General features: G+C 49.4%; 1 protein-coding gene across 5 annotated transcripts in view; it reads right to left on the bottom strand.

The window, feature by feature from the left end:
* PISD (phosphatidylserine decarboxylase) overlaps positions 1 to 26,376 on the bottom strand; it is a 42,192-nt gene extending 15,816 nt beyond the window's left edge. For 2 of the 5 annotated variants that reach the window (XM_017349587.3, XM_070065844.1), the window contains exons 1-3: positions 26,238 to 26,314; positions 17,129 to 17,199; positions 13,413 to 13,588 (exon numbers count right to left, since the gene is read on the bottom strand). In XM_017349587.3, coding sequence (XP_017205076.3) covers positions 13,413 to 13,588 — 176 coding nt within the window. In that variant the 5' untranslated portion in view covers positions 17,129 to 17,199; positions 26,238 to 26,314. Of the gene's footprint in view, positions 1 to 13,412; positions 13,589 to 17,128; positions 17,200 to 26,237 lie in introns of all 5 variants that reach the window. The other 3 variants (XM_017349586.3, XM_017349588.3, XM_070065845.1) reach the window with 3 other exon arrangements.
* Between the last annotated feature and the right edge of the window lie 1,079 nt (positions 26,377 to 27,455).

Here is a 27,455-nt window from a genome sequence, read left to right on the forward strand (position 1 = left end):
TGAGACCTGAAGTGCGGTGACTGTTCCTCGCCACCGCCGGAGAATTAGGCAGGCTGCCCGCAGCTTGCCTTGACTGAGGAGGGGAAGTACGCCACCCGCCACTCAGCCTTCCCCAAACCCGGGGGACAGTCAGGCGCGGTGTGGAGCCCAGTCGAAGCAGGGTCTCACTTTATTGTAAAAGGGAGGTGTATATATAGCTGAGGTACAGAGCGGATGGTACAGAGCAGATGAGTGGATGCGGGCAAGGGGTGGGGTGTTGTGATGCAAAAGGGTCTTAGCCACTCCTATTATATCGCCTTAAGGATCCTTAGGCAGAAGTGCCCTGGGGCTGGGGTGTTTGCTACCAGGGATTTGAAACTTAAAGTCAGGTTTTCAAATTCGAGGCAGGCTCAGGAAGTTCCTCTAGGCCTCTCCGGATTCAGCGTCCCCCACAGCTCCCCCTTTTTGTTTTAACATGCTGTCCCTGTCTTAGGCTGCCCCCAGCCGTCCTTGCCCTTACCCGTCATTGGTAACCCAGGCCGCTTGGCCATGAGTCCTGTCTTAGGTTGGTACAGGTCGCTGGGTGTCACGTGACTTGTAATTATGGGAGTGTGGTGAGCCTTCTCCACCGCCTGTCTTAGGTTGTTCCGGTCCATCCGGAATCTTACCCGTCATTGGCAATGTGCAGAGCACCGGGGTTGCTTCCCCAGTTTAGGGGATCTGTGGCTACCAGCCTCTGGTAATGAACCTCAACCTGTCTCACCCTTATTGCCTCTATGCACTGTTGTATAACCTGTATAAGGCTATTCATTATGCATGGGACAATAGCAAGGATTAAAAGCAGGGCAAGAAGCAGTCCAAGAAGAGGGAGGAGGTAGGGCAAGAGTCCATTAAGGCCCATCCAAAAGGGGCTTTCTTGGAGTTCTCTTCGTCTTTTTTCAGGTCCTCCTGGAGTGTTTTGATGATTGCGTTTGGGTCATCGAATCCCCTCTAACTGGGCTGGGCACTTACTGTCAGGATCCCAGTGAAGAGTATGCTCCAGAGTAGGTGTCTATGGATACAAAGACGTACTTTAACTTTCCGAATGGGGAGAAGAGAGTAACGTCTAGTTGCCAGATGACATTTGGTTTTAGTCCCCTGGGGTTTACTCCCTGCGGCTGCAGGGGAGGAACCCGCAGGTAGGGCTGACAGGATTTGCAGGTGCGGAACTATTCTCTTTAAATCTTTAGCGGGGACTTGAGGGAACCTGTATTGAAGGCCTCTCCAGTTTACATGGGTTAAACCATGTAACTGGGATGCCTCCTGGAGTGTCGCTACCAAAGTATTGAACGCTAGTTGATCTACCCAGCTATTTCCTTTTGCTAAGAGCCCTGGCAAGTCAGTATGGCTTCTGATATGTTGAATGTAGAGGGGGTATTTTCTTCCCTCCAAAAGCCCTTTAAGCATGACCATCAGTGGAGAAATAGGGTTGTCATCAAGTCTAATGTGGGAATGTGGCAACTGAGGGAGGAGGTTGATCATGTATAGACTATCTGAGTAAATATTTAAGGCCTCCTGGCTGTCCTGGAGGACCGTAAGGACAGCCATCATTTCCTTAAACTGGGCTGAACCTTGGCAGGGTACGAACCTCTGACGAATGGGTGTGTCCCATTGCTCAGCAGAAAGGATGGCATAGGTCAGCGTCCCCCACACTGAAGAACCCCCCTGCCCGCCAGAGCTACAGGAGAGCTGCTTTGTCATGAAGGCACAGTTCTCTGCCTCATTAAAAAGAGGAGGTAAAAGGTTGTGATCGCTTCTGGAGGAGGGAGCGACCCTCTCCCCCAGCCCAGCATTCACCATGCAAAGTCTCATTCCCTGATGACATGTCCCATGTGCCACAACTTTCACCTCAAATTTCGGACACTGTGTATCTGTGAACTTCACAGTGAGACGGAATGGCAAGGAAGGCGGACTCCACACCCTTCTGGAAACAAGGCTCTCAGCCCCCAGTGGGACGAAGAGGACCCCCAGCCTCGAGGGCTGGGCCCTCTGTCCTCCAAACTGTCAGTCCAGGCAGAGAGACTGACACGTTCTCCCTCCAGGCGTCTGGTAGCCCCTAAGGATCAAGGCAGCCTTGCCCTGAGACTCAGGGCTGCCTCCCACTGGCACAGCTCAGGCCTGTGCCCTCAGGATGTGGGGCAGGTTCACCGCCAGTCCTGACTATGGCCCCAAGTCCCTCCTGAGAGGTCACCCTGTTGCCAAGCCCCCACCTCGTGGAAAACTCCCCTCCATGTGGACTGGCTAATCACGAGAAGTGGGGGAAGTGCCCACCAAATGCCCCTGTCTTTTTGTGGTTCTGCGTGGAGGACAGGGAAAGTGGGAAAATGCTTGTTGGCTAAAAGGATGAGTGGATGGGAAATGGCGAAGATGCCTCCTGAGACGCACCCCGGCAGGGGCAGGAGAAACACCTGCAGGCCACCTCCCACCCGTCAGAGATCCACCCCAGCCTTACTCAGCCTCCACCAGGAAAACCAGCTCGATCCCAATCCTGGAATGAAAACAAACCAAAGGGAAGCCGGAAAACATCCATCTTCCATTAGACATTTCAGCACCAAAGACTGGGGACATAACCTTAAAAAGTCATGTCATTTTGAGTAAAACTGGCAACCAGACACAGGCCTCTGAATTGGCTAGCGATTTCTTTTTAGATTGAATTTATTTATTTAGAAAGGCAGAATTACAGAGAGGCAGAGGCAGAGAGAGAGAGACAGAGTCTTCCATCTGCTGGTTCACTCCCCTAATGGCCACATTGGCCATAGCTGGGCAGATCCAAAGCCAGGAGCTTCCTCTGGGTCTCCCACACAGGTGCAGGGGCCTAAGGACCAGGCCATCTTCTACTGCTTTCCCAGGCCATAGCAGAGAGCTTGACTGGAAATGAAGCAGCTGGAACTCAAACCAGTGCCCATATAGGATGCTGGCACTGCTTTACCCACTATGCCACAGCAACGGCCCCCGGCAAGCAACTTTTTTATAGCTTATGGGGACAGACAGCTTATCTGGAATCCTAACTGCTGCACAGATGTAACCACGCCAGGGCTCTGGCCACACCCGCACCTTCCGTCCTCCATCCTGTGCTGTTCACACACCGCCAGCTCCTGGCAAAGGCCCTGGTGTCAATAGCCCTCTTCCCTAAAGCCAAAGGTCAGAAACCAGGCCAGCGCAGCCCAGTGAACAGGCACTTTGGCCACGAACCCAGGACAGCTCCAGCACAGCGCCACTGCCTGGAAACACGTTCCTGGAAGCAGCTCCTCTACTTTTCATCACCTCTGCCCACGGCCATGACGGACACCAGCAGTTCAGTCGAGGAATCAACGGGAAAGCATCTGGAAGCCAAAAGGCATCATTCAAACTGCACACGATCCACACCACAGCCTAAATGGTAACACTGACTTCTCTGCCTGAGTGGCCTGGCAAGTGACTCTCAGAGAGCACAGTCCCAAGCTACCCTTTGGAATCATGCGATTCTGTAAAACGGTTATGTGATGAGGCGGTGGTACAGTGGGTTAAGCTAGCACTTGTGACACTGGCATCCCCTGCTAGGGTGCTGATCTGAGTCCTAGCTTTCTGCTAATGGACCTGGGAAGGCAGCAGATGATGGCCCCAAGTCTCTGGGCCCCTGCCACCCACATGAGAGATCCAGATGGAGTTCCTGGCTCCTGGCTTTGTCCTGGCCCAGACCTGGCTGTTTCAGACATTTGGGGGAGTGAACTAGTTGCTGGGAGCTTCTCTCTCTCTCTCTCCCTTTCCCCTTCCCTCTGTTGCTCTTTCAAATAAATATACAAATAAATAAATCTTAAAAAAAAAAAATCAACAGGAAAGACATCCATTGTAAGCAGCAGCTGGGGAGGGCATCTGGCGTAGTGGGTGTTCCTCTCCGACACCTGAGTCCCAGGTCAGAGTGCCTGGTTTGGGTCCTGACTCCACTTCCAATTCCAGCTTCCTGCTAATATAAACCGTTGCAGGCAGTAGGTGATAGCTCAAGTAGTCAGGTCTCTGCCACCCACATAGGACACCTGAACTGAGTTCCAAGCCCCTCAATTCAGCCTCGCACACCCCTGGCTGTGGGTATTTAGAGAGTGAACCAGCAGGTGGATGATCTCTCTGCCTTCCAAGTAAAAATGATAATAAATTAAAACTTTAAGAACTTCAGAGTCATGAACTTGGAATCCACAGATGGGACTGAGACATTTGAGTCCCAAAAATTATAAGAAAAATTTGCAGGGCCAGTGCTGTGGCAGAATTGGCAAAGCTGCCATCTGCAGTGCCAGCACCCCATATGACCACAGGCTTGAGTCCTGGCTGCTCTACTTCCAATCCAGCTCCCTGCTGATGCACCTGGGAAAGCATCAGAAGATGGCCCAAGTGCTTGGGCCCCTGCACCCACATGGGAGACCTGGAAGACGCTCCTGGCTCCTGGCTTTGGCCTGGCCCAGCCCTGGCCATTGAGGCCATTGGGGAGTGAACCAGTGGATGGAATATCTCACTCTGTTGCTCCTCTAACTCTGAACTTCAAATAAATTTTAAAAATCTTTTTAAAAAAGGGGGGGGGGTGGTTGGTGCTGTGGCGCAGTGGGTTAACACCCTGGCCTGAAGTGCCGGCATCCTATATGGGAGCCGGTTTGAGACCTGGCTGTTCTACTTCTGATCCAGCTCTCTGCTATGGCCTTGGAAAGCAGTGGAGGATGGCCCAAGACCTTGGGCCCCTGCACCCACGTGAAGGCCCCCAGGGGAAGCTTCTGGCTCCTGGCTTCGGATTGGCGCAGCTCCAGCTGTTGAGGCCATCTGGGGAATGTACCAGAGGAGGGAGGACCTTTCTCTCTGCCTCTCCTCTTCTGTGTGGCTCTGACTTTCAAATGGATAGATAGATCTTAAAAAAAAAAAAAAAAAATCAAATTGGACTTCATCAAAAAATGTTCACATCATCAAAGGAATTGTAAAGAAAGAGAAAAGAAGGCCGGCGCCATGGCTCACTAGGCTAATCCTCTGCCTTGCGGCGCCGGCACACCAGGTTCTAGTCCCGGTCGGAGCACCGGATTCTGTCCCGGTTGCTCCTCTTCCAGGCCAGCTCTCTGCTGTGGCCCAGGAGTGCAGTGGAGGATGGCCCAGGTGCTTGGGCCCTGCACCCCATGGGAGACCAGGAGAAGCACCTGGCTCCTGCCATCGGATCAGCGCGGTGCGCCGGCCACGGCGGCCATTGGAGGGTGAACCAACGGCAAAAGGAAGACCTTTCTCTCTGTCTCTCTCTCTCACTGTCCACTCTGCCTGTCAAAAAAAAAAAAAAAAAAAAAAAAAAAAAAAAAAAAAAAAGAAAAGAAAAGAAAACTGACAGAAAGAGAAAAAATAAATTGGAAATCATATAATCAAAATATACTACAGTGATTATGGTACAGTGGGTTAAAGCCCCAGCCTGCAGTGCCAGCATCCCATATGGGTGCCAGTTCAAGTCCTGGCTGCTCCACTTCTGATCCGGCTCCCTGCTAATTTGCCTGGGAAAGCAGTAGAAGATGGCCCAGGTACTTGGGCCCCTGCACCCACGTGGGAGACCCGGAAGAAGCTCCTGGTTCTTGACTTCAGATCAGCTCAGCTCTGGCCGTTGTGGCTATTTGGGGAGTGAACTAGCTGATGAAAACCTCCCCCCTCTCTGTAACTCTTTCAAATAAATAAAATAAATATTTAAATATATATATATATATATATATATACACCAAGAACTTCTCCAACTCAACAACTACTCAATTTAAAAAGGGGACAAAGAACTTGAGTAGTCATTTTTCCAATAAAGATACAGTAGTACCCCCCTGCCCATGGTGGATGTTCCAAAACAGTTCCAAGACTGCCAGCAGACATCTGAAACCAGACAGCACCAAACTCTTTATATGCTATTGTGTTTTCCTTTACATACGTACGTACCCATGATAAAGCTTAATTTATAAAGTAGGAACAGTAAGAGATTAACAACTAATAATTTTTTTAAAGATTAATTTATTTACTTGAAAGTCAGAGTTATACAGAGAAGGAGAGGAAGAGGGAGAGAGGGAGGAGGAGAGAGAGAGGGAGAGTGAGGTGGGGGGGGAGGAGAGGGGAGGCAGAGGGAGAGGGAGAGGGAGAGGGAGAGATCGAGAGCGGTCTTCCATCCACTGGTTCACTCCCCAGGTAGCTGCAACAGCAGGCGCTGCACCGATCCAAAGCCAGGATCCAGGAGCCTCTTCCCAGTTTCCCACGTGGGTGCAGGGGCCCAAGGACTTGTACCATCTTCTACTGCTTTCCCAGGCCACAGCAGAGAGCTGGATTGGAAGTGGAGCAGCCGGGACACGAACCGGCTCCCATATGAGATGCCGGTACCGCAGGCAATGGCTTTCCCCGCTAAGCCACAGCGCCGGCCCCAACAATTAAGCATTGTAAAAAGAGACAGGGGTTGTGGCACAGTGCCATTTGAGATGCTACATCCCACATCGCAGACTGCCTGGTTCAAATTCCAACTACTCCACTCCTGATTCCAGCCTCCTGCTAACACACACCCGGGGAGCAGCGGGTGATAGCTTAGGTGGTCGGGTTCCTGCCACCAACGTGGCAGATCTGGACTGAGTTCTGGCTTTGGCCTGGCCTGGCCGCAACTTACCATTTCCTCTCAAATACTAAGGGGAAAAAAAAAAAGACTTGCTTCCAGAAAGTAGTACTGGAATGAGTAGATGGGGTAAAGGGTAAAAGACTTCTTTTAATAGAAACCCTTCTTTACCACTTGAAATTCTTATTTAAAATTTAAAACATTATTTTACTCAAAACAAAAATTAAATTGATGCATGTTCCTAAATATAGCCCAAACTTGGAAGGACTAGGCTCACCAAAATGTTAACTGGTTTCCTGTGAGCTATGGGATCCTGGGTGATTTCTGTTTTCATTTGCATATTTTGCAATGCTTTTATAGTTTCAAACAGCACTCATTTTTGTAATTAGAAAAGGAAAGGACAAAGCTATTTCCACACTACAGAAAGTGATACCACATATTTGGGAGGGAGGGGGGAAAGTTATGAGATGCGGAACCTGCCTGCTTTGGAAAGCGGCCAGGGACAGCAGAACACTTCCCTTCCAGGAGGGACTGACGCTCTGTACCGGTCACCCCGCCTGCCGCCAGGAACAGAGTCCCTTTCAACTCCTACCAGCAAACACATAAGCTTCATTCCTACTCAGCCAACTGCATGAACTTCTTTTTCTAACATAAAAAGAATGTGACTCTTGGAGCAGTCGAGTGTCTTAGAAGCCCTTTCTTAAATGTGCACAGACAGAACCCACAAAGGTGAAACTATTCGCGCAAGGTCACGTAGCTGATGTCACCCAGAGCTCGCCTCTCTCCTCCCAGTGCAACGCTCCCTCCTCCCTCCACTCTCCACCCCCTCTTCTCTCCAGCTCCCCCCACTACTTCCTCCCTCTACAAATAGCTGCAGTGACTGAGGTGGCAAAAGCTGGGGAGTTATGGGTTATTCTATAGTGTTGGTGACAAAAGAAATTTTATTTGTATAACGAAATAGGTACAAATTCTTCCACTGGGTGCCCAAGAGGGCTAACAAGAACCCTCTTCTGCATTATCACAGCTTACTGCTCAAACTGTCAGGGCACTCAAACTGACACACTGACCTCACATCACAAACTTTTGCATATTTAAAACTTATTTCAAAGGCAGAGAGACAGAGAGAGAGGACACTCCCATCCACTGGCTCGCTGTCCAGATGCCAGCAGCTGGAACTCAGGTCTCCCAGTGAGGATGACAAGAACTCCACCAACATGCTGAGCCATCACTGCTGTGCCAGGATCTGCACCGGGAGGAAGCTGGAATGGGAGCCAGACCCAGAGGCAGGAATCAAACCAAGGCCCTCCAATGTGAGTGGCAGTGTCTACACTGCTAGGCCAGAAGCCTGTTCCCTCACCTCCCATTTTGAGCTACCAGAGCCCTCACAAAAGAGAGGCTCGTCAACTATGCAGCAAACCCTGGAAGTGGAATTAGGACAAGACAAAGCTGAAAGATTCCCATTCTCACAGATAACATATAGTGTGATCACTGTCAGCAGAACTGAGTAATCTGGTAGAAGCCATAGTAGAGTAAATCCCAGCTGCCCCGCTTCTGATCCAGCTCCCTGCTAATGCACCTGGGAAAGCAGCGGCCTAAGTGCTTGGGCCCCTGCCCCCTTGTGGGAGACATGGAAGAAACCCCTGGTTCCTAGTTTTGGCCTGGTCCAGTCCTGGCTATTGCGGCCATTTTGGGAGTGAGCCAGTGGATGGAAGATCTCTCACTCTTTCTCTCTCCCCTTCAAACAAATAAAACTTTAAAAAAAATAATTAAAATTTTATTTAAGAATAATTATTATAAAGCTTCAGGATTTGCAATCAAGCAAAATTTCTCCTTAAATCAATAGAAAACCTTAAAGCTAAGATAACTGTGTCTAGAATGACATTGTGGGATATTTCAAAACCAATGTTAAACTATCATCACAAACTAGATACAATGAAAAGCAATGAACTTGAGTGGGAGAAGGAATATATTTTACATGGATAGAACTCAAAAACTGTTCAACTGAAAGTGGACAGCTGTGGCGCAGTGGGTTAATGCCCTGGCCTGAAGCGCCAGCATCCCATATGGGCGCCAGTTCGAGTCCTGGCTGCTCCTCTTCCCATCCAGCTCTCTGCTATGGCCTGGAATAGTAGTAGAAGATGGCCCAAGTCCTTGGGCTCCTGTACCCACAAGGGAGACCTGATGTCGATGTAGCTCTGGCTGTTGCGGCCATCTGGGGATTGAACCAGCGGATGGAAGACCCCTTTCTCTGTCTCTACCTCTCTGTAACTGTCTTTCAAATTAAAAAAAAATAATAATCTTAAAAAAAAAAAAAAGAAAGTGGATAGGAAAGCTTAGATATTTTCATTGAGTTGATAAACTCTGAGTAAAAATAGCAACTAGCAATCCTAATACTTGCTTACGCTTGGGTACTGATGATACACACTGGTGACCATAATAAAATCAAAGAAAAATAAATAGCAAGTATTTCCACTTCCACTTCCTGGAAGTAAGTGGAAGCTCACCTCCACTTCTCATCATCACCACCAAGCTCTTTAGGAACACCACCTTTTTTTTTTTTTTTTTTTTTTTTAACAGGCAGAGTGGACAGTGAGAGGGAGACAGAGAGAAAGGTCTTCCTTTGCCGTTGGTTCACCCTCCAATGGCCGCCGCGCTGCAGCCGGCGCACCGTGCTGATCCGATGGCAGGAGCCAGGAGCCAGGTGCTTCTCCTGGTCTCCCATGGGGTGCAGGGCCCAAGCACTTGGGCCATCCTCCACTGCACTCCCGGGCCACAGCAGAGGGCTGGCCTGGAAGAGGGGCAACCGGGACAGAATCCGGCACCCCGACCGGGACTAGAACCCGGTGTGCCGGCGCCGCTAGGCGGAGGATTAGCCTAGTGAGCCACGGCGCCAGCCCAGGAACACCACCTTTCATAACCAATGTGATAGTGTTGAAAGGATTTGGGATTTGGTGACAACTGATCTTGGTCAAGGAACAATTTCAGCCACTCATTTAGTTTTCCCATTTACAAAATGGCTGACATCTGCCTTGCCCACCTCAATGAGTTGCTGTAAAACACACACACACACACACATCTGAGACAGAGAGAGAACACACACGTGCACAGAGCAAGCACTCCCCCATCCACTGGTTCCCCACAACGGCCAGGGCTGCACTCAGTCCCAAACCCATGAACTCAATCCAGGCCTCCTGCATGGGTGGCAGAAGCCCAATGACTTGAGCCATTACTGATGTCTCCCAGGGTCTGCATCAGCATGAGGCTGGAGTCCAGAGCTGGAGTGGGTATCAGATCCAGGCATTCCAAAATGTAGGACATGGTTGTCTGAACTGCTAGGCCAGCGGCCCGCCCCTGTTGTAAAGCTCTAACAAAATAACAGACTGAAAGGGTTCAGAAGAGCAAGGTGCTCCCCAGACATGGGTGCTCATCTTACCACTAACTACCAGCCGTCTTCTGTTGCTCTGGGGATGTGAGGCCATCTCAGGGACACTAAGGGACTAGGTTCCAGTGAAACCACCACCAGAAATGTTCATTCACCACTTAAAAATGGTGCCCTTGAGCCGGCGCCGTGGCTCAATAGGCTAATCCTCCACCTTGCGGCGCCGGCACACCGGGTTCTAGTCCCGGTTGGGGCGCCGGATTCTGTCCCGGTTGCCCCTCTTCCAGGCCAGCTCTCTGCTATGGCCAGGGAGTGCAGTGGAGGATGGCCCAGGTGCTTGGGCCCTGCACCCCATGGGAGACCAGGAAAAGCACCTGGCTCCTGGCTCCTGCCAGGATCAGCGCGGTGCGCCGGCTGCAGCGGCGGCCATTGGAGGGTGAACCAACGGCAAAGGAAGACCTTTCTCTCTGTCTCTCTCTCTCACTGTCCACTCTGCCTGTCAAAAAAAAAAAAAAAAAAAAAAAAAAAATGGTGCCCTTGGGGCCGGCACTGTGGCATGGCGGGTAAAGCTGCCACCTGCAGCACCGGCATCCCATAAAGGCGCCGCTTCAAGTCCCGGCTGCTCCACTTCCAATCCAGCTTTCTGCTACGGCCTGGGAAAGCAGTGGAAGATGGCCCAGGTGCTTGGGCCCCTGCACCTGCATGGGAGACCTTGGAAGAAGCTCCTGGCTTCAGATAGGCACAGCTCACGCCATTGTGGCCATCTGGGGAATGAACCAGGGGATGGAAGACCCCCCTCCCCCGTGTTACTCTCTCAAATAAATAAATCTTTTTAAAAAATTTAAAAAAAAAATGGAGCCTTTTGGGACCAGCATTGTGGCATCGTGGGTTAAGCCTACAGCCTCTAGTGCCAGCTTCTCATATGGACACCAGTTCAAGTCCTGGCTGCTTTACTTGCAATCCAGTTCCCTACTAATGCACTTGGAAAAGCAGCAGATGACCCAGGTGCTTGGGCCCCTGCCATGCATATGGGAGACCCAGATAGAGTTCCTGGCTTTGGCCTGGCCCAGCTACAGCCATTGCAGCCATTTGGGGAGTAAACCAGTAGGTGGAAGATCTGTCTCTGTCTCTGTTTTTTTTTTTTTTTTTTTTTTTTTTTTTTTTTTTTTTTTTTGTTTTTTTTTTTTTGTTTTTTTTTTGACAGGCAGAGTGGACAGTGAGAGAGAGAGACAGAGAGAGAAAGGTCTTCCTTTGCCGTTGGTTCACCCTCCAATGGCCACCGCTGCAGCCGGCGCACCGCGCTGATCCGATGGCAGGAGCCAGGATCCAGGTGCTTTTTCCTGGTCTCCCATGGGGTGCAGGGCCCAAGCACCTGGGCCATCCTCCACTGCACTCCCTGGCCATAGCAGAGAGCTGGCCTGGAAGAGGGGCAACCGGGACAGAATCCGGCGCCCCAACCGGGACTAGAACCCGGTGTGCCGGCGCCGCAAGGTGGAGGATTAGCCTATTGAGCCACGGCGCCGGCTTTGTCTCTGTCTCTGTGTCTGTGTCTCTCTCTCTCCATCTCCCTCTCCCCATCTCTCTTTCAAATAAATAAATCTTTTTAAAAAAGTGGAATGCTCATGGGAAGCTTGCAACTCAACTTTCCATGGTCCCTAAATCTGGTTTATCACCAGAATCACTCAGGGGCTTCTTAAAAACACAGGCCTTAGGCTGGCTCCTGCCTTTGGATCAGTGTGGTACACTGGGTGCAGCAGCCATTGGAGGTGAACCAACGGCAAAGGGCAAAGGAAGACCTTTCTCTCTGTCTCTCTCTCTCACTGAGGAAGGAAGGAAGGAAGGAAGGAAGGAAGGAAGGAAGGGAGGAAGGAAGGAAGGGAGGGAGGGAGGGAGGGAGGGAGGGAGGGAAAAGAAAAGAAAAAGAAAAAGAAAAAGAAAAAGAAAAAGAAAAAGAAAAAGAAAAAGAAAAAGAAAAAGAAAAAGAAAAAGAAAAAGAAAAAGAAAGAAAAGAAAAAGAAAAGAAAAGAAAAGAAAAGAAAAGAAAAGAAAAGAAAAGAAAAGAAAAGAAAAGAAAAGAAAAGAAAAGAAAAGAAAAGAAAAGAAAAGAAAAGAAAAGAAAAGAAAAGAAAAGAAAAGAAAACACAGGCCTTAAATTTGACTCAAGCTTTCCAAATTTCCAGGAATGAGGCGAAAGAATCTCTAACGTCTGAAACTCCCCAACAATTCTGATGGCCAGCCTGACCTGAAAATTCTCCCGCTTCTCATTTGTGATGACAACGATCAGATGGGGCCGGGGTGGAACAGGAACCGGCTCCCAACTGCTCATTCAGGACTCTCCCTCCTGAATTCTATAATGAAGCTCTGGGTCCAAACCATTTCTTCTCCCTTAAGTGAAATGCTGGAGCCCTGGTCCTATGGCCGCTTGATGCAAGCACAAGAACAGATCTATCTTAAGTCCAGTCCTTTATCAGCAGGTGCTCCTAACTTCACCCGCTCCAGGCCACTGCACTCCAATGTCCTGTCACCACCCAGGCCCTAGGACTGTCCTCTTTGCAGTCATCTTTCAGGTGTCAACGTACATAAGGCAGTCATCACCATTACACAAACAGTGGATGCCTAAGATTACCGATATTGGCGTCTTATGATTTGGGAGTAGATTTCTTCCCCATTTAGATTCTCTTGGGATACCTTTGAAGCTGCTGGGGATTTTCTAAAAGCACACCAACTTGTCACAGAGCGAATCAGACTGGCGAGTGCCTGGGGCCACACAAGCAGTCTTGTGCCACCCTTGGTTACAAGTCCTTCACAAACCTAATGAGATTCTTGAGTTCACCGAGGAAACTGCCACGGTCAAGGGAAACGGTACGGCATTCACACACGCAACCGCCCTTTACCAAGAGGATTCTGTGACTCTGCTTTTGATGAAGTCCAAGGCATCCTCCTTGGATGGGTGACGGGAACCATGAATCGCACATGGCTGCACGACAGCGCAGGCTGTCCCTATCGTGAGCATGGTGGGGCGTGGGGCGTATGTGAGCATTCTCAGCAGTACTAGTAACAAAACTTTGATCACTTGAGTCTGGTTCCTAGTGAGAACGAATCCACATCACAAAACCCAACAGGTTCTGCCCGACTCAGACTGAGAAGGACAAGAACAGCAGAGCAGCCAGGGTGTCGGCACCTACGCCAGGCACGAGCTCAGAGGACTTCAACATGAAATTCCCACTCAGAGCCCTTGGGGAGACCAGGGGCAAGTCTGGGGACAGAAGAGAAGCACGCTTTCTTGTGACACCAAAACAATGACTCCAGTCATTTGCACAGAGACCACTGGAGACATGAGCTCCACAGAAGTGTTATCTGATTTGTTCAAACACTGCAACTTTGGGGCAATTAAAAAAGCGGCGGCCAGCGGTCCCACGTGAGAACCCCAGTGGTTCCGCCTGTTCCTACCTCCCAGTGACCAGCAAGTTTGGGTGGAATCTCCAGTCCCAGCCTCTCCAGCTCTCGCTCCCTGTACTTCTCATACTGCCGGTACCCTGCATACCCTCCGCCTGTCGCCAACAGAATGGGCAGGGGGCGCAGCCGGAACAAGGCTCGGGCAGGGGCAGTGTGAACATTTCTGGCATCTGTAACAAAAAAAGAGGAAACATTTGAGCCTGGAAAGCAGGTATAGGGAAAAGCCACAAAACCAAAGCACCAACAGGAGAGCTGGCACGAGTCAACACATCTTGGAGGCCTTCAACAAAGGTGAGTGCACCCTCAAGGCTGCTGCCACGCAGGTGTCTCCAAATGCCATCAATAAAGAAAGGACAGGCTGGGGGACTAAGTGCACCCCAAATGCCACCAGAGGCACAGAATTAGACAGGAAACGTGGAACCACAGAGAAGTCAAGAAGCTACCCAGTGGGCCACCCACGGGTCCTGGACTTGGAACCCGGTACTCATTTTTCACCCAGGGCTCTGTGAGCTTGCTCTAACAATCCACCCAATTCTGACCAGGCCCTGGTCTTCTGAAAGGCAGTATCTCAAAAGCCTTTACAACTCAACAATAAAAAGACATCCCAAGGGGCTGGCTCTATGGCGCAGCAGGTTAAGCTGTGGCCTGTAGCACTGGCTTGCCATAGAGGCACTTGTTTGTGTCCAGCTCCCCTGCTAATGCGCCTGGGAAAGCAGCAGAAGATGGCCCAAGTCCCTGGGCCCCTGTACCCACATGGGAGACCTGGATGAAGCTCCTGGCTCCTAGCTTTGGCCTGGCCCAGCCCTGGCCATTGCAGCCATTTGGGGAGTGAACCAGTGGATGGAAGATAGCTCTCTCTCTTTCTCCCTCTCTCTCTTTGGCTGCAGATTGGCCCATCTCCAGCTGTTGCAGTCATTTGGGGAGTGAACCAGAGGATGGAAGACAGCTCTCTCTCTCTCCCTCCCTCCCTCCCTCACCCCTCTCTGTTACTCTGTGTTTCAAGAAAGTAAGTTTTAAAAAGCACAAGCCACAAAAGCCTGCATATTGTATGATTGCAAATGAAGCACCCAGAATACACAAGTCCACAGAGATGTAAGCAGGTTAGCGGTTGCCCAGAGGCTGGGGGTAAGGAGGGAATAAGTATGTTGTAAACTTAGTGGTGATGTTTGCACAGCTCTGAAAATACTAAATATCACCGAACTGTACACTTAAAAGGGTGACTCAGGGCATATACTCAGACTAGCAGAGACAGGACACCTACATCCTACACTGGAGTGTCTGGGTTTGATTCCTGCCTCCAGCTCCTCATCCCAGCTTCCTGATAACACAGACCCTGGGGAGCAGCGGCAACAGTGCAAGCAATTGGGTCCCTGCCACTCACATGGGAGACCTGAATACCACTCCTGGCCCAGCACCAGCCCCAGGTGCAGCTGTCAGAGGCATCTAGAGAAAGAACCAGCAGGAGAACAGGACACACTCATGCTCTCTCCCTCTCCAATAAAACTCTGAAATTTAATTATTTATTTTAAAGGCAGTGACAGAGAGAGGAGATGGAGACACCCCCCCCACACACACACACACATTGACAGAGAAAGAATCTTCCATCTTGCTGGTTCACTCAGGCCAGGCCAAAGCCAGGAGCCAGGAATTCATACATAGGTGGCAGGAACCCAGCACGTGGGCTGCTGCCTTCCCAGGCACACAACAAGAAGCTGGACTGGATGTGGAAGAATCGGGACTTGAATCAGGATTCCAACATGGAATGTGCACATTCCAATGGTGGCTTAACTTGAAGTGCCCCAATATCTACCCCTCAAAACAATTTTTTTTTTTAGGATTTATTTTATTTATTTGAAAGGCAGAGTTACAGAGAGAGGGAGAGACAGAGAGATCTTCCATTCGCTGGTTCACTTCCCAGATGGCCGCAACGGCCAGGGCTGGGCCAGGCCGAAGCCAGGAGCATGGAGCTCCATCTAGGTCTAACCATGTGGGTGCAGGGGCTCAACCATGTGGGTACTTGGGCCATCTTCCGCTGCTCTCCCAGGTGCATTAGCAGGGAGATGGATCGGAAGTGGAGCAAACAGGAGTCGAAACAGCACCCATATGAGATGTCGGCGCCGTAGGCAGCAGCTTTACCTGCTATACTATGGCACCAGCCGCATACCCCTCAAAATTTTAAAAAGAAAAAGGTATGTTTATTTTGATACCAAAAAAATTTGAAATTCATGCATATGAGAGGTCAAGAAATTCATGGAAAACGCACATTATGAAAAACTAGGTATGCTTTCAAAGTTTTTGCGTACCAAAATAAACTTGTCCTTTAATTCCATTTTCCATGAACTTTTTGAAGTACCCTTGTATATGTGTATCAAGGTAAGTATATTAAAACATCATGCTGTATATCTTAAATGTACCCTGTTTAAAAGAAAAAAGGCAGCTAGAGCTAAACGATCAGTGGCCTGTGTAAAACCAGAGGGCACACTCTTGCTGCCTTTGACTTCCAGCAGGAGGGAAGCTTGCTCCTCACGTCACCGTGCTTGGGTTGTTGAGGTGTTTCATTTGTTTTCAAGTAAGCGAGAGCAAGTGTCATTAACCTCTTCCATTCTCTAATTATCCCCATGAACCCTTGTTAACTATTCCTACACTGAGTTTATTACTTTTTCATTTTAAAGACATTTATTTATTTGAAAGGCAGAGCAACAGAAAGGGAAGGAAGGAGAGAAAGAGAGAGATTCCATCTGTTGGCTCATTCCTCAAATATCTGAAAGAGCCAGAGCTGGGCCAGGCTGAAGCCAGGAGCCAGGAACTCCAGCTGGGTCTCCCACAAGGATGGAAGGGACCCAAGGACTTGGGTCATCATCACCTGCTGCCACCAGCCGGAAGCTGGATCAGAAGCAGAGCCGGGACTCGATCCAGAAGCCCATGAGATGCAGGCATTTCAAAGGAAGGCTTACCCTGCTGCGCACAATGCCTGGTCCCTAGGCTCATCACTTTATAAAAGCACATGGCTGCCTTCCTAAGATGCAAGATCAGAGCTTAACTTCTGAGACTCTCCCTCTACCGTTCCCGTGACTCCCACGTGCTCCAGCATGGAATTCCTCGTCAGATAAGCAACACCAGACGTTCTTGTTAACTATCACACTGGTAAGAAGCTTTCTGCTGTTCTTCTCATGAACCACCTCATTTTATCCCCAAGGTAGTCAGTCTCACTGGGCAATAAAAAAATAGCTTTGAGAATGACAGACTCAAAAGGCTATTTTGATAATAAGCATACATCTTTGTAGCGGTTCCAATGGCTTCTTAAAAGACTGAAAATTTCACAGTCCACAGGGCTGAAGGGAGAACTGATACACCTACAAGTAATTTCTATTCCTGTGAGTTTAAGCCCTTTTCAGAAGCAGTTTGAGCTGAACACCAAAAGTGAAATACACAAACCTTAGTCAGCAATTTCACCTCGTTAAGTTAATATTGAAGATGCATAAAGATGTTACTACAGAACTGTCTGGAATAGAAAAAAGACTAGAACAACTTAATCGTATAACACCAGACAGCATGAAGTACTGTGCAGCTGGCAAAAACATGGTGAGATAATGCCAGCCAATGCTTTAGCGATATGCTGTGTGTACTATTTCCTTTAATTTAACAACACCCTATGTTTATCCCAATTTACAGATGAAACAACTGAGGCCTGACCTCTAATTGCTCCTTACCTGTGCGAAAGGCTTGAGGAGGCAGCTTCTGAAAGGGCTGCAGGAAATGGCTCAAAGCAATGCTTTGGACACTATAATCAAGCAAAAACAAATCCATAAGTATTTTTCTTGGAAGTAAAATCAGTGGGTCAACTGGCAAAATTTTGGGTACGGTTTATAGGTTCTGCATATAACATACAGTTTATAGACTCACTATATCATTATCAATGTTAATTTCCTGGTTGTGACACTTGTACTTTGGTTACGTAAGAAAATGTCCTTGTAGGAAAGAGACTTAACTATTCAAAGGTAAAAAGGTTATCAAGTCTACAAGCTGCTCTCAAGGGCTACAGGGGCAAAAAATATGGATACACACAGAGAAAGAAAATGACAGAGCAAATATGACTGCCATTTGAGGATCTTGGATAAAGAGCATTTGGGAATTCTATGTGTTGTTCTTTTAACTTTCTGTAAGTCTGACATGATTTCACAAAACAAAAGGGGTTTACTTCTTAATTAAGCACAAGACTACAGCAAGCAGTAGAACCAGCACTCCTACACAAAGCTAAGGGCCTGCAGCACAAGAGAGCGTGCACAGATCTGTAAACATCTGGACCCTACTCGTTAGGGATCTAATTAAAGGGTACTTCAAAAGGTTTGTGAAAAAAAATCAAATGAAAAGGTAAGTTTATTTTGGTACAAAAGAATTTTGAAATCCATGAGTAGTATTTTCATAATGCCTGCTATACACGAACTTTTTGAAGACTCCTTTTAGTTCACGTGGCTGAAATTTTAACATTTTAAACGTCTGTACTGGGAGAGAGGGGACCATGTTGTGCTATTCTATCCACTTTAGGTCTGACTGGCTCAACTGGTTTAGAATTTGGGGAATCATGAGCCGGCGCCGTGGCTCAATAGGCTAATCCTCCACCTTGCGGCGCCGGCACACCGGGTTCTAGTCCCGGTTGGGGCGCCGGATTCTGTCCTGGTTGCCCCTCTTCCAGGCCAGCTCTCTGCTATGGCCAGGGAGTGCAGTGGAGGATGGCCCAGGTGCTTGGGCCCTGCACCCCATGGGAGACCAGGAAAAGCACCTGGATCCTGGCTCCTGCCAGGATCAGCGCGGTGCGCCGGCTGCAGCGGCGGCCATTGGAGGGTGAACCAGCGGCAAAGGAAGACCTTTCTCTCTCTGTCTCTCTCTCTCACTGTCCACTCTGCCTGTCAAAAAAAAAAAAAAAAAAAAAAAAGAATTTGGGGAATCATCTTTTGTGGATGCTTTGCCACAGAAGCTACTTCCACAGGGAGATAAAGTTTCAGGGATTCTAAGAAAAAAAAATTGCCAATTATTTTTGTAGCTTTAGCTCAGATTCAGTTTGCTTCTCTTCATTTTATCTTCACCTGTAGAAATCTGACACAGCCCCCATGGCAATAAACGACTAGGCCAGCCAGTGACCCACCTGCGCATTTTCAGTTAACACTGGATCTCCTCTTAAGAGCACTTTCAGCTCAGGCAGCTCTTCAGTTTTCCCAGATAGCGATCTGAAATCTAAAGTCATGGACCTATATCCTTGTCAATGAATATTTTTCTTCTCCTTGGAGCTTTATATAGAAGTAAGGCGGCCAACGCCGTGGCATAGTGGGTAAAGCTGCCACCTGAAGTGTTGGCATATGGGTGCTGGTTTGAGTCCCAGCTGCTCCACTTCCAATCCAGCTTTCTGCTATGGCCTGGGAAAGCAGTGGAAGATGGCCCAAGTCCTTGGGCCCCTGTAACCCATGTGGGAAACCTGGAAGAAGCTCCTGGCTCCTGGCTTCGGATTAGCCCAGCTGCGGCTGTTGTGGCCATTTGGGGAGTGAACTAGCAGATGGAAGACCTCTTTCTCTGCCTCTCTGTAACTCTGCCTTTCAAATAATTAATTTTTAAAAGTAGATGTAAGAATTAATTCTATTATTAAATGCCTAAACTTATATTTTTGTGAAAAGCAATCATTATTTATGACTTTCATGCTAAATAATATTGTCAGGAATATTTATTTTGTCTTGTACAGACAGCCTATAAACATCATCAGATTTAGGCACTTTATTTTTACGTGAAATTTTTTTGACTTAAAAAGATCCTCCTTAGAATCTGTGGCATAATGGGTAAAGCCACTGCCTGCAGTGCCACTGTCCCATATGGATGCTGGCGCATGTTCCTATAGCTCCACTTCCGATCCAGCTCCCTGCTAATGTGCCTGAGAAGGCAGTGGAGGATGGCCCCAGTGCTTGGGCCCTGCCACTCATGGGAGACCAGGATGGAGTTCCAGGCTCAGCCTGGCTCAACCCCAGCCATTGTGGTCATTTGAGATCTTTCAGCACATGGAAGATCTCTTGTCTGTAACTCTGCCTTTCAAATAAATAAATCAATCTTAAAAAAAAAAAAAAAGACCCTCACAGCACAGGACCAATGTGGCTAATATGATGAACTGGATTCTCCTACAGGTGACCAAAGTGTGTAGGGAGAGAAGCATTTACCCCTGAAGGTCCAATGCATGCACAGCTTTTAACACAACTGACAAGGCTCATCTCCTACACTGGATACTCCCACTACAAAACAGCCTAAAACCCTGCTTTCTCATTCTTTAGCACAGGAAGTGTAAAACTGGCGAAAGGGCAAATTGCTGTGTTTTGTACATTGCTGCTACGAGTTCCAGGATGCATGCTGAACTCCCTAACCGAAAGAATGGCTCCAGGAGGCTTAATGAGGTTTGGCTGGGGAAGGACGAATGGGAGATCATCATTTATCCGCCATCACGGGATGCGGGGCACAGGTGATCTGTTTGCACGTCCACCCTCCCCTCTGGAGCCCCGCTCAGAACAGAGCACTCGTTCGGCTTTACTGTACACACTGCAGCCCCAGCTCCTGGAACACACGTCAGCTAGTTCCTTGTTACAGGACCACCCCTACTTTCACATAAATGCGGTAATTCCTCCTTCTCACAGATTCACCGGCTACCTCGTGTCCTTCCCAGTTTCCACGCGCTTTTTTTTTTTTTTTAAGATTTATTTTATTTATTTGAAAGGCAGAGTTACAGAGAGAGAGAGAGACAGAGACAGAGAAAGACATAGCTTCCATCCTCTGGTTCACTCCCTATGGTCGGGGTTGGGCCAGGCCAAAGCCAGGAACTTCAACCAGGTCTCCCATGTGGGTGGCAGGGGCCCAAGCACTTGGGCCATCTGCTGCTTTCTCAGGTGCATTAGCAAGGAGCTGGATTGGAAGTGGAGCAGCCGACTTGAACCGGTGCCCATACGGGATGCCAACACTGCAGATGGCAGTTTAACCCGTGGTGACACAGCGCCGGCTCCTTTCCACCCCTTTTGCTGCTCTGTTTCATCACCAGCTCCTACAAAGAGCTTTGTATTCACTGTCTCCACTGCCTCACCTCCATTCTCTCCAACTCCACTTAGCCAGGTGTTTTTCCTTCACCTGTCACCTCTTGTCAAGGTCACCAACACCAAGGCACACATCCTGGGGTTCATCCTACTCGACCTCTTGGCCACAAGACACAGCTGCTCACACATTCCTCACTTGGCTTCTGGGACCATGATTTTTCCTCCCACCTCTGCGATCTCTCCTCAGCCTCCCTTGTGGGTTCTCCTGGGCTTCCTGACTTCCAAATGTTGCCCTGTGCAGGGTTCAGACCTCACCTCTTACTTATACACAGTCTCACAAGACACTCATCCAGTCTCAAGGCTTTGCAGAGTGAAATACCAATTATTCCCACAGTGCTCCTCCAGAGACCCCCGGATGCAGCTCCCCAACACCCCCACTTAGAATCATCTCAAACTGATGGTTCAAAACAGTTTTTTTTTTTTTTTTTTTTTTTTTTTAATTTTTGACAGGCAGAGTGGACAGTGAGAGAGAGAGACTGAGAGAAAGGTCTTCCTTTGCCGTTGGTTCACCCTCCAATGGCTGCCGCGGCCGGCGCGCTGCGGCCGGCGCACCGCGCTGATCCGATGGCAGGAGCCAGGAGCCAGGTGCTTTTCCTGGTCTCCCATGGGGTGCAGGGCCCAAGCACCTGGGCCATCCTCCACTGCACTCCCTGGCCACAGCAGAGAGCTGGCCTGGAAGAGGGGCAACCGGGACAGAATCCGGCGCCCCGACCGGGACTAGAACCCGGTGTGCCGGCGCCGCAAGGCGGAGGATTAGCCTGGTGAGCCGCGGCGCCGGCAGAACTTCTTATCTTTAACTCACCTCCAACCTGCTCCTCTCCAAATTCTCTGTGGCAGAGACAAGCTACATGTTTTTTTTGTTTGTTTGTTTTTGACAGGCAGAGTGGACAGTGAGAGAGAGAGAGACAGAGAGAAAGGTCTTTTTCATTGGTTCACCCCCCAATGGCTGCTGTGGCTGGTGCACCGCGCTGATCCGATGGCAGGAGCCAGGTGCTTCTCCTGGTCTCCCACATGGGTGCAGGGCCCAAGCACTTGGGCCATCCTCCACTGCACTCCCGGGCCACAGCAGAGAGCTGGCCTGGAAGAGGAGCAACCGGGACAGAATCTGGCGCCCTGACCAGGGCTAGAACCCAGGGTGCTGGCGCCACAGGCAGAGGATTAGCCTAGTGAGCCGCGGCGCCCGCTGACAAGCTACATGTTAACCATGTCCACTTTCTCCTCCGAACACTAACTAGACTACGCTTCCCAGCCTCTCCTGTGGCAAGGTGTGGCCAAGGGACTGAGTTGTAACCAAGGGAAAGTGAGGACCATTCAGGCCTCCCAGGCATCTACCTTCAGCCTGCTTGATGCAGACACAACATGCAGACCTTGGGAAGATACGTACTAAAGATGCCAGAGGAGGGGCAGGCATTGTGGGGTAACAGGTTAAGCTGCTGCTTGTGATGCCAGCATCCCATATGGGTGCCGCTTCAAGTCCCAGCTGCTCCACTTCTGAGCCACCCACCTGCTAATGCACCTGGGAAAGCAGTGAAAGACAGCCCGGGTGCTTGGACCCCTGCATCCATGTCAGAAACCCGGAAGAAGCTCCTGGCTCCTGGTTTCCACCTGGCCCAGCCTTGGCCATCAGGGTCATTGGGAGATGGAAAATCAATCTCTTTCTCTCTCTCTCTCTCTCTCTCTCTCTGTAATTCTGCCTTTCAAATAAATTAAATATAAAAAAAAGAAGAAGAAGAAAAGGGAGGGAGGGAGGGAGGGAGGGAGATACCAGGAGACTGCATCCCTGAAAAACTGCTTGGAGAACAGCTGTCCCACCAACTAGGGGCTTTACCACAGTAAGAAACAAACTTCTGCTGTATCAGTTCTACTGGGGAGCTGCTGGGGCCTGTTACAGTAGCAACATTATGGCTTATTCACAATGTTGGAAAAAAGCATACCATTCGCCCAGCTGCTCAGGTCAAAACTCTAGGACTCAACCTTGAGTCCTTTCTTTCCCACTTATGGTACTCATCCACTGGCAAGGCCTGAAAACTCCACCTTTAAAATAGCCCCTCATCTGCCTACTTCCATCACGGCCACTACTCTCCCCCTAGCCCAAGCCATCTGACCTCTCAGCCTGCGCTCCCTGCTTCCACTCTCGGCCCTCTCTGGCCTGGCCACCACAGAACAGCCACAGCGACCTCTTCTCAAACAGAAGAGGCAACCAGACGGTCCTCCCTGCAGACCTCTCCTCTCAGCTGTGCCACCTTCTCCCGCTCTCCCCTCTTGCCATGCCCGGTTCCCGCCACAGGCAGCAACCTTCTGCGCCCCCACACTCAGCAACTGCTCCTTGGGGCAAACCCCTCTCCTGTGTGGCTCACCCCCACACTGCTCGGTTCTCTGCTCAAATGCTCCCCTCCCAGTGTGGCTTTATCCCCTGACTCCCACACGCCTGAGACTTGCCCATCTTGAACACCCTCCTAACTCTTAATTCCCTGGCTTTCGTTTTTCTTCATAGCTCTTCTCACCCCCTGAAATAAACGGATTCTGTAGGCACTCATTGACTCACTAAGTGAACTGATCAGTGTAGGGGTTTGTCTGATTTTTCACTGGACTTCAATCTCAGCAGTGAAACAGAGGCTCTGAGAGAGGAGTGGGTGGATTCCACGGGACACCCGGGCCTCCAACAAGCAGGCCATTAAAACCCGCGACTGAGCACTCAGGTCTGACCAGGGGGCTCAAATCCCAGCTCTGCCATTTAGGAGTATCACTGTGTGACCTTAGGAAGTTGTTGATTCTAAGCCTCCCTTTCTCTGCTTGTAAAAACAAGACCTATCTCATTAGTAGGAGTAGGACGATCATATAAAACCCTTAGCCCATTTACATATTACTGTGTCTCATTTACATATCACGGGAACCTCATTTACATATTACTGTTGTGAACAGAAACAGGACTGACACCCAGCCAGTGCACGCTGCAATGGCCAGGTCCACTGCCTATGCCCAGTGTCCACCCTGCCTGGTCCGTCTTCACAGCATCATGGGTGTAAGATTTTTAACATCATGCCTGATGGTAACGTTTTAACTGCAGTCCTTACATCTCTCCAGCTTTCTAAAGCCTTGAAAGTTTTAAAATGCAATGGGCAGCCGGCACCGTGGCTCAATAGGCTAATCCTCCGCCTTGCAGCGCCGGCATACCAGGTTCTAGTCCCGGTCGGAGCGCCGGATTCTGTCCCGGTTGCCCCTCTTCCAGGCCAGCTCTCTGCTGTGGCCCGGGAGTGCAGTGGAGGATGGCCCAGGTGCTTGGGCCCTGCACCCCATGGGAGACCAGGAGAAGCACCTGGCTCCTGCCTTTGGATCAGCGCAGTGTGCCGGCCGCGGCGGCCATTGGAGGATGAACCAATGGCAAAGGAAGACCTTTCTCTCTGTCTCTCTCTCTCACTGTCCACTCTGCCTGTCTAAAAAAAAAAAAAAAAAAAAATTGCAATGGGCAGACCTCTTGAAGGCTTTAGTCCATGCCCTACCTTGTATCAGAATACTCAGTAAAGTGTTTCCTCTCTCTCCTAAAAAACTGTAAACTTCCTTGAATACAAGGGTTGCTTTTTTGTTTGCTTGTTTTTAAGATTTATTTGAAAGGCAGAGTTACAGAGAGACAGAGAGAGGTCTTCCATCCACTGGTTAACTCCTCAAATGGCCACAATGGGCCAGGCTGAAGCCAGGAGCTGCTTCTGGGTTTCCCACACTGGTGTACGGACCCAAGCACTTGGGCCATCCTCCGATGCTTTCTCAAGCACATTAGCAGGAAGCTGGATCAGAAGTGGAACAGTGGGGACTTGAACTGGCGCCCATTAGGGATGCTGGTATTGCAGGCAGAAGCTTAACCTACTACACCACAACGTCAGCCCCACAAGTATTTTAAACATGCTTTTTTTTTTTTTTTTTTAATTTTATTTGCAGTACGAATGGCCTTTATTGGTTACCACACAAAAGGGAACAGAGCAGGGGATATGACAGCTCCTGCTCCCAGGAAGGCATCCGCAGACTTGCTCACCACCCTTGGAAAGCTCAAACACACTTTTAAATTCTTCATTTCTCCACTCTCCCTCTCCCTCTCCATTGTCCCTGGCAGTGTGTTTTGCAGTGGTAGGGATGCACTAAACACTTCTGAAAGGAAGCCTTGCAGAAGTAACCACTGCTAGGCACTACTGTTCGTACTCACCTGAACCTAAGAATCACGTGGGGGCACCGGGACAGATGCCAGATGCGAGGGACTCAATCTGGACCTACGGAACCTGAGTTAGCAGGGGGAGGGGGACCTACCTGGGGACCTATTTCTAATAAACCTCCCAGCCCATTCTTATCAAACGAGTTTGGGAAACATACCCCCAAATGTTGCATTCTCTATCATCCATCACATACCACCTAGTTATTGGACGACTTCTCTGAAATACAAGGCTTTCATTTACATATCTCACAGACACTACTTCACTTAAAACTCATAGAAATGTTATCTTTTTTTTTATGTATGGTACAGTTTCTATCTTCATATACAATACCGCTGAAAACTCAGAGTTGTTCTTATTAAACCCAAATCCTCAACCCACCCACTGCACCTAAATTCAGTCTTGTCCACCTACGCTGGAATGAACACATGGCTTTTTCCTTCTTTCCCTTTTTAAATGATGGCTGAGTAAGGTACATCCTCTTCATCATCATTTTTTTAAAAAACTATTTTAGGAGTGTCATTTTTTTTTCTTAGTTCTGCCAACTCCTGACACATTTTCGATGATTAATAAACAGCACACCTGGCGGTCACACTGAAAGTCACGTCCAGCTTCCTGTCCAAATCCTAATAGCTAACCCCACTCCAGTGCTAACAGAGGCCAATGATGGCTTTTGTTCCCTTTTAGTCCCAAACCAGAGCCCTTCGAGCCCCCCAAAGCTATATCTCCCGACACAGCACAGGCGTAGGTCTACACTGGCAAAACAAGCCCTGCCAGAATCGCACAAGCACGGCGTGCCTCTCTAACCACAGCTCTTTGAAATGCCACCAAGCCCCGAATCAGTCGCAGCTACCAGAGAGTCCGGATGCTCCCAAGCTACTCCTCCCAGAATAACGACCCTCCGGTCCGTGCACGAAGCGTCAGATCCCTTCGTAGGACTCGGGGCTCTGCTACGACCTCTCTGGGTCTCTGTGCCCTGTTATCTGGTCAACTCCAAAAAGAGCTGGATTTGGAAGACTCCACAGGTCTCTTCCACTCCGAAAAACTCAAGAGCTGAGGGTCACCAGGGTAACCAAGTCCCCAACCCGTAGCATTCTATTTTGCAATGACCTAATGTAAACCCTAGACGACGAGCCCGAGGCGAAAATCGCCTGAGTCCCAGCCCAGAACTCTTCCCACACGCGCCGCCTCTTACAGAACGCAAAATCTGAGGAAAGGGCGTTCAACCCGACTTGACTCCGGTGACAAGCGGGCAACCTATTCCGTCTGGTTTTTCGTTTTTCTTTTTTTTTTATCTCTTGGGCAACCCCAGCTATCTAAAAAGAATAAAGTCAGAGCGGTTCGGCCACACGCTAAGTAAATCCAGACCGTCTTCCGCGGCAGCAATTGCACCTGCTCCGGAGCTAGAGGGCGAGCCCATGACAGAGAAACGACTCCTCTCCCCCGACTCCCGCTTGGCTCAGGTCGCCCCCCGCCTCCGAAGCAATCTCCCCGCATGGCTGTACCTGTTCCGCAGTAAGCACAGACCGCGGCGACCCACGGACGCCGCCATCTTGTCTCCTTTCTCGGCGGACCACGCCCCCCTTTAATGCCAGGCGCACGCGTATGACGTCACACACTCCCTCACGGGGCCAATGAGGAACGCTAAAGGCTGGGGGCGTGGTTGACTGAACTCCGCCCCCTGCACTCAGCCGCAGACAGGTGTGGACGGTTAGAGCACCTGCTCCGCTAACCCTGAGAGCGGCGCTAATAGTCCTCTTTCCGCATATGCCTGGAAAGTCGCAGCGACCCAAGGTCCGAGAATGTCGTATCAAAAGCCCTAGTCGCTCAGGGCTCATACAGGTGGGGCCGCTGAAGCTTTCAACGACTCCGCTACCGTTTATGAAGTGCCAGGCTCTGTCGTGGGCGCTTTGCACACCTGGCGTCATGTCATCTTAACTACCCACAGCTGGGCTGCCAGGGGACCCAGAGGCAAGCCATTTCGGGTTCCTAAAGAAGCGACTTCGTCCTCAAACTAGGTGCCCGATGGGAGGTGCTTGCTCCTGTCGAGGTTCGGGTCTTTGGTTTTAAGGAGAAAACCAGTTCTCAACAGTGTCTGATGCTTTATATATGTGTGTGTGTGTGTGTGTGTGTGTGTGTGTGTGTGTGTGTGTGATAGTGGGTTTTCTGATTTGTATTTCCCTGATGGCTAGTGTTGAGAATGTTTTTTTGATATATTTGTTGACCATGGGTTTTTTTATTTTTAATATGTTTTTAAAGTTTTATTTTGAAAGGCAGAGCTACAGAAAGAGGGGGAGAGACACAGAGAGAACTTTTATCAGCTGGTTCATCCCAATGAGCACTCACTAAAGAGCCAGAGATTTTGTCCTCATTTTATTAATTAATTTATTTATTTATTAGACACAGTGGCCCCATCCGCCAGCTCATTCCTCAAATGCTCACAACCCAGACCCAAGCCAGGATCTGGTAACTTAATCCTTATGGGTGTGAAAAAGTAACTCATTGTACTCTTGATTGGCATTTCTCTGATGATCTATGATACCGAACATCTTTTCACGTGCAACTTGGAAATATTTGCATATTTCCTGTGGAGAGATGTCCTTTCAAATCCTATGGTCATTTTTCAGTTCAGTTTTTTGTTGTTGTTGTTGTTTTTTTTTTTTTTTAAGATTTATTTATGGGGTGGGCACTGTGGCTTGGCGGGTAAAAGCCGCCACCTGCAG

The sequence above is a fragment of the Oryctolagus cuniculus genome, chromosome 21 (assembly GCF_964237555.1).
Source record: "Oryctolagus cuniculus chromosome 21, mOryCun1.1, whole genome shotgun sequence".
Classification (NCBI taxonomy): domain Eukaryota; kingdom Metazoa; phylum Chordata; class Mammalia; order Lagomorpha; family Leporidae; genus Oryctolagus; species Oryctolagus cuniculus.